The sequence below is a fragment of the Trifolium pratense genome, linkage group LG1, assembly GCF_020283565.1.
Source record: "Trifolium pratense cultivar HEN17-A07 linkage group LG1, ARS_RC_1.1, whole genome shotgun sequence".
In the NCBI taxonomy this organism is placed as follows: domain Eukaryota; kingdom Viridiplantae; phylum Streptophyta; class Magnoliopsida; order Fabales; family Fabaceae; genus Trifolium; species Trifolium pratense.
The window spans coordinates 49,561,118-49,567,779 of record NC_060059.1 but is presented as its reverse complement, the minus strand read 5'-3'; the positions used below and the strand labels follow the sequence as shown (position 1 = coordinate 49,567,779).

Here is a 6,662-nt window from a genome sequence, read left to right as displayed (position 1 = left end):
TGAACCAAAATGGATTCTAGAACAATGTCTCTAAGGTGTTTATGATAACAATGTGTAATAGAACGATTGGATACTCTGATGTATGTTCTAGTGTGCAGGACCATAGATTAAAAATTTACTTCTAAAAGTATAGTTATGCACCTAATTGTTCGTGCATATACACTCTCGTTTGTTTTGAATGATGTCAAAAATAAGATTAAAATAGATTGATTTGATTAAGACAATTTTAGAATCACAATTTTCTAAATAGGTTTTCAAAAATGCATTGAACTTAGTTTATTTTTTATATATCAGCATTTTTAAACCAATGCATACATGGTATGAACCAATGCATGTCTTCCGGATTTCATGCACCGATTCGTGGTTCATTTGAACTGGTTCATAGCTTGGTTTCTAAAAACCCGAGACATTCTTGCACCGGTGCATGAATTAGTTCACGGGGATCTTGAACTATGCATGGCCTGCTTGCATCGATGCATAAGTTGTTCAAGATTTTATATTATTAATAATTTGTCTCTGAACAGGTTCATACTTTCCGAATGCACCGGTTCATGTGCATGTTACACCACTTACTAATGTTTATACTTACAGTAAAATATTATTAAGATATCAATAGGATTTATAATTTATATTTTTTTTATTATTATTAATTTAAGTGCATTGATGCCGATTTTACAATTGTTCCGGACAGGATTCGAACTTCACACCTTAATATTATAATTTACATTTTTTTTAGTCAATTAGCCTAGTGAGTAGTGACTATAATTTCACCTTTAAATTGAGTGGATAGTCTGGGGTTCAAAAATATATCAATTTCCTACAAACTTAGATTTGCACTTGTTATCTTGTTGATATTTCTTATATTTTTACAAATGCCTTTTCAATCAATATATAAAGGCATTAAGGTTTTGTTGCTTTTTCTTTTTCATTTGATAAAAGGGTTGAAAAGATAAGAGTTGAGAGTTTAATAATCTCACCGGCCAACATTTCTCACAATTAAACTATTTATATATTTATTGAAATGAAAATAAAAAAAGATAATAAGATCGTACCAAAACTCAAAACATAACACAATTATTGGGACGTCAAGACATTATTTATTAAATTATATTAATTTTTAACAATATTAATAAAGTTTTTATAAAACATTGACAAAGAAAATTCTTATTAATAATAATGGTACTATTGACCAGTGTACAACTTGAATTCAACTTCCATGAGATTATAAGTTCAACCTCTCGCCACACTAAGTTGATAGCATTGTGCACTATTTGAGATTCTAACAAGGAGTTTTACCATCTGTATAATCACAATTAATACAGCATGAACAAGTGTGGCTTTTACCAGCATCTTGACAATTACAATTGTGAGTTGTGGCGCTTGCTCCATATTTAGCATTGAATACTGTAAAGCATGTAGGAGAATTTTGACAATTTCCACTCAATGTCATACTTTGGCGACAAAATTTGAAATCATCTTTTTGCACCACATCTACAACATTGTATACATCAAAACAAAATCATAAAAGTTAGATCATTAAGAATGTTAATATGATTGCATGTAATTTGCTAATGGTGCAAACAAATTTTTACATAAGAATCAAACTCTTTGAGAATAACTTACACACTTTAAGAAAGTTATCTATGAATAATAAGAACATAAAAAATTCTAATATTAAAATTAATAATGGAAAGTGATATGTTTACCTGAGCCGTAGTTGAGGTTGAAGAGAGCAAATAAAATTCCAACGGCTAAGAGAATGCTTCCTACTTTCATCATGATGATATTCTCAAATGAAACCCTAAAGATGCTGAGACAATGTGCAGAATGATGAATTACTCTCTCTCACACATACACACAAAAATATATAGACATCGCTAACCACTCATATAGTAACTCTATATTATTTGCAAAATATAAATGTTCAGTGTATATTAGTCAATTAGTTCGGTCAATGTTTAAAAATATTTAGTAAATTTTTTATTGTTATATTCTTTTGATAACATTAAATAGTAAGAAATTAAATTTTATATATTTTAGGCCTTGATTGTAGTCTTTAAAAATATATTTCTTCGACTTTATTTTATATATAGGGTGGTACTGGTAGTCTCTTTGTTGCTCCCTTATTTACCGAAAAAAAAATTTTCAAACCAAATAAATAATTGGAATGGAAGAGTACTAACGCGGTAAAATTTGAAAAATTTAATTTAAAATTTTATAAATTTTAATTTTTAATAAATTATTTAATAATTACCACATAATTAAAAACATTATTGTTGAACCAAAATGGATTCTAGAACAATGTCTCTAAGGTGTTTATGATAACAATGTGTAATAGAACGATTGGATACTCTGATGTATGTTCTAGTGTGCAGGACCATAGATTAAAAATTTACTTCTAAAAGTATAGTTATGCACCTAATTGTTCGTGCACATACACTCTCGTTTGTTTTGAATGATGTCAAAAATAAGATTAAAATAGATTGATTTGATTAAGACAATTTTAGAATCACAATTTTCTAAATAGGTTTTCAAAAATGCATTGAACTTAGCTTATATTTCAAATAGCAGCATTTTTTAACCAATGCATACATGGTATGAACCAGTGCATGTCTTCCGGATTTCATGCACCGATTCGTGGTTCATTTGAACTGGTTCATAGCTTGGTTTCTAAAAACCCGAGACATTCTTGCACCGGTGCATGAATTAGTTCACGGGGATCTTGAACTACGCATGGCCTGCTTGCATCGATGCATAAGTTGGTCAAGATTTTATATTATTAATAATTTGTCTCTGAACAGGTTCATACTTTTCGAATGCACCGGTTCATGTGCCTGTTACACCACTTACTAATGTTTATACTTACAGTAAAATATTATTAAGATATCAATAGGATTTATAATTTATATTTTTTTTATTATTATTAATTTAAGTGCATTGATGCCGATTTTACAATTGTTCCTGACAGGATTCGAACTTCACATCTTAAGATTATAATTTACATTTTTTTTAGTCAATTAGCCTAGTGAGTAGTGACTATAATTTCACCTTTAAATTGAGTGGATAGTCTGGGGTTCAAAAATATATCAATTTCCTACAAACTTAGATTTGCACTTGTTATCTTGTTGATATTTCTTATATTTTTACAAATGCCTTTTCAATCAATATATAAAGGCATTAGTCTTTAGTTTCTTTAGGTTTTGTTGCTTTTTCTTTTTCATTTGATAAAAGGGTTGAAAAGATAAGAGTTGAGAGTTTAATAATCTCACCCGCCAACATTTCTCACAAATAAACTATTTATATATTTATTGAAATGAAAATAAAAAAAGATAATAAGATCGTACCAAAACTCAAAATATAACAACACAATTATTGGGACGTCAAGACATTATTTATTAAATTACATTAATTTTTAACAATATTAATAAAGTTTTTATAAAACATTGACAAAGAAAATTCTTATTAATAATAATGGTACTATTGACCAGTGTACAACTTGAATTCAACTTCCATGAGATTATAAGTTCAACCTCTCGCCACACTAAGTTGATAACATAGTGCACTATTTGAGATTCTAACAAGGAGTTTTACCATCTGTATAATCACAATTAATACAGCATGAACAAGTGTGGCTTTTACCAGCATCTTGACAATTACAATTGTGAGTGGTGGCGCTTGCTCCATATTTAGCATTGAATACTGTAAAGCATGTAGGAGAATTTTGACAATTTCCACTCAATGTCATACTTTGGCGACAAAATTTGAAATCATCTTTTTGCACCACATCTACAACATTGTATACATCAAAACAAAATCATAAAAGTTAGATCATTAAGAATGTTAATATGATTGCATGTAATTTGCTAAAGGTGCAAACAAATTTTTACATAAGAATTAAACTCTTTGAGAATAACTTACACACTTTAAGAAAGTTATCTATGAATAATAAGAACATAAAAAATTCTAATATTAAAATTAATAATGGAAAGTGATATGTTTACCTGAGCCGTAGTTGAGGTTGAAGAGAGCAAATAAAATTCCAACGGCTAAGAGAATGCTTCCTACTTTCATCATGATGATATTCTCAAATGAAACCCTAAAGATGCTTAGACAATGTGCAGAATGAGGAATTACTCTCTCTCACACATACACACAAAAATATATAGACATCGCTAACCACTCATATAGTAACTCTATATTATTTGCCAAATATAAATGTTCAGTGTATATTAGTCAATTAGTTCGGTCCACGTTTAAAAATATTTAGTAAATTTTTTATTATTATATTCTTTTGATAACATTAAATAGTAAGAAATTAAATTTTAAATATTTTAGGCCTTGATTGTAGTCCTTAAAAATATATTTCTTCGACTTTATTTTATATATAGGGTGGTACTGATAGTCTCTTTGTTGCTCCCTTATTTACCGAAAAAAAAAGTTTTCAAACCAAATAAATAATTGGAATGGAAGAGTACTAACGCTGTAAAATTTAAAAAATTTAATTTAAAATTTTATAAATTTTAATTTTTAATAAATTATTTAATAATTACCACATAATTAAAAACATTATTGTTGAACCAAAATGGATTCTAGAACAATGTCTCTAAGGTGTTTATGATAACAATGTGTAATAGAACGATTGGATACTCTGATGTATGTTCTAGTGTGCAGGACCATAGATTAAAAATTTACTTCTAAAGGTATAGTTATGCACCTAATTGTTCGTGCACATACACTCTCGTTTGTTTTGAATGATGTCAAAAATAAGATTAAAATAGATTGATTTGATTAAGACAATTTTAGAATCACAATTTTCTAAATAGGTTTTCAAAAATGCATTGAACTTAGCTTATTTTTCAAATATCAGCATTTTTTAACCAATGCATACATGGTATGAACCAGTGCATGTCTTCCGGATTTCATGCACTGATTCGTGGCTCATTTGAACTGGTTCATAGCTTGGTTTCTAAAAACCCGAGACATTCTTGCACCGGTGCATGAATTAGTTCACGGGGATCTTGAACTACGCATGGCCTGTTTGCATCGATGCATAAGTTGTTCAAGATTTTATATTATTAATAATTTTTCTCTGAACAGGTTCATACTTTTCGAATGCACCAGTTCATGTGCCTGTTACACCACTTACTAATGTTTATACTTACAGTAAAATATTATTAAGATATCAATAGGATTTATAATTTATAATTTTTTTATTATTATTAATTTAAGTGCATTGATGCCGATTTTACAATTGTTCCTGACAGGATTCGAACTTCACATCTTAAGATTATAATTTACATTTTTTTTAGTCAATTAGCCTAGTGAGTAGTGACTATAATTTCACCTTTAAATTGAGTGGATAGTCTGGGGTTCAAAAATATATCAATTTCCTACAAACTTAGATTTGCACTTGTTATCTTGTTGATATTTCTGATATTTTTACAAATGCCTTTTCAATCAATATATAAAGGCATTAGTCTTTAGTTTCTTTAGGTTTTGTTGCTTTTTCTTTTTCATTTGATAAAAGGGTTGAAAAGATAAGAGTTGAGAGTTTAATAATCTCACCCGCCAACATTTCTCACAAATAAACTATTTATATATTTATTGAAATGAAAATAAAAAAAGATAATAAGATCGTACCAAAACTCAAAACATAACAACACAATTATTGGGACGTCAAGACATTATTTATTAAATTACATTAATTTTTAACAATATTAATAAAGTTTTTATAAAACATTGACAAAGAAAATTCTTATTAATAATAATGATACTATTGACCAGTGTACAACTTGAATTCAACTTCCATGAGATTATATGTTCAACCTCTCGCCACACTAAGTTGATAGCATAGTGCACTATTTGAGATTCTAACAAGGAGTTTTACCATCTGTATAATCACAATTAATACAGCATGAACAAGTGTGGCTTTTACCAGCATCTTGACAATTACAATTGTGAGTTGTGGCGCTTGCTCCATATTTAGCATTGAATACTGTAAAGCATGTAGGAGAATTTTGACAATTTCCACTCAATGTCATACTTTGGCGACAAAATTTGAAATCATCTTTTTGCACCACATCTACAACATTGTATACATCAAAACAAAATCATAAAAGTTAGATCATTAAGAATGTTAATATGATTGCATGTAATTTGCTAATGGTGCAAACAAATTTTTACATAAGAATCAAACTCTTTGAGAATAACTTACACACTTTAAGAAAGTTATCTATGAATAATAAGAACATAAAAAATTCTAATATTAAAATTAATAATGGAAAGTGATATGTTTACCTGAGCCGTAGTTGAGGTTGAAGAGAGCAAATAAAATTCCAACGGCTAAGAGAATGCTTCCTACTTTCATCATGATGATATTCTCAAATGAAACCCTAAAGATGCTGAGACAATGTGCAGAATGATGAATTACTCTCTCTCACACATACACACAAAAATATATAGACATCGCTAACCACTCATATAGTAACTCTATATTATTTGCCAAATATAAATGTTCAGTGTATATTAGTCAATTAGTTCGGTCCACGTTTAAAAATATTTAGTAAATTTTTTATTATTATAATCTTTTGATAACATTAAATAGTAAGAAATTAAATTTTAAATATTTTAGGCCTTGATTGTAGTCCTTAAAAATATCTTTC

At 28.5% G+C, this 6,662-nt stretch overlaps 3 protein-coding genes across 3 annotated transcripts; all 3 read right to left on the bottom strand.

Annotated features, from left to right (window-relative positions):
• Positions 1–1,148: 1,148 nt before the first annotated feature.
• LOC123904666 (putative defensin-like protein 234) lies at positions 1,149–1,806 on the bottom strand. Its single transcript, XM_045954301.1, has 2 exons — positions 1,707–1,806; positions 1,149–1,491 (listed from the first exon to the last, which is right to left on the bottom strand). Exons 1-2 carry the CDS (start codon positions 1,777–1,779, stop codon positions 1,280–1,282), a joined length of 285 nt encoding a protein of 94 aa, XP_045810257.1. The 5' UTR covers positions 1,780–1,806; the 3' UTR covers positions 1,149–1,279.
• A 1,637-nt stretch (positions 1,807–3,443) lies between these two features.
• Positions 3,444–4,115, bottom strand: LOC123904658 (putative defensin-like protein 234). The gene is made up of 2 exons (XM_045954295.1): positions 4,002–4,115; positions 3,444–3,786 (listed from the first exon to the last, which is right to left on the bottom strand). The coding sequence occupies exons 1-2, from the start codon at positions 4,072–4,074 to the stop codon at positions 3,575–3,577; spliced, it is 285 nt and encodes a 94-aa protein (XP_045810251.1). The 5' UTR covers positions 4,075–4,115; the 3' UTR covers positions 3,444–3,574.
• A 1,746-nt stretch (positions 4,116–5,861) lies between these two features.
• On the bottom strand, positions 5,862–6,397 carry LOC123904651 (putative defensin-like protein 234). Its single transcript, XM_045954288.1, has 2 exons — positions 6,298–6,397; positions 5,862–6,082 (listed from the first exon to the last, which is right to left on the bottom strand). Exons 1-2 carry the CDS (start codon positions 6,368–6,370, stop codon positions 5,871–5,873), a joined length of 285 nt encoding a protein of 94 aa, XP_045810244.1. The 5' UTR covers positions 6,371–6,397; the 3' UTR covers positions 5,862–5,870.
• Positions 6,398–6,662: the final 265 nt, after the last annotated feature.

What these genes read in the sequence shown, in the direction of transcription:
- LOC123904666 (XM_045954301.1), bottom strand. Translation starts at nt 1,779, where the DNA reads ATGATGAAAGTAGGAAGCATTCTCTTAGCCGTTGGAATTTTATTTGCT. An exon ending in CAACCTCAACTACGGCTCAG is followed by an intron (nt 1,492 to 1,706) that starts GTAAACATATCA and finishes ACAATGTTGTAG; the next exon opens with ATGTGGTGCAAAAAGATGAT.
- LOC123904658 (XM_045954295.1), bottom strand. Translation starts at nt 4,074, where the DNA reads ATGATGAAAGTAGGAAGCATTCTCTTAGCCGTTGGAATTTTATTTGCT. An exon ending in CAACCTCAACTACGGCTCAG is followed by an intron (nt 3,787 to 4,001) that starts GTAAACATATCA and finishes ACAATGTTGTAG; the next exon opens with ATGTGGTGCAAAAAGATGAT.
- LOC123904651 (XM_045954288.1), bottom strand. Translation starts at nt 6,370, where the DNA reads ATGATGAAAGTAGGAAGCATTCTCTTAGCCGTTGGAATTTTATTTGCT. An exon ending in CAACCTCAACTACGGCTCAG is followed by an intron (nt 6,083 to 6,297) that starts GTAAACATATCA and finishes ACAATGTTGTAG; the next exon opens with ATGTGGTGCAAAAAGATGAT.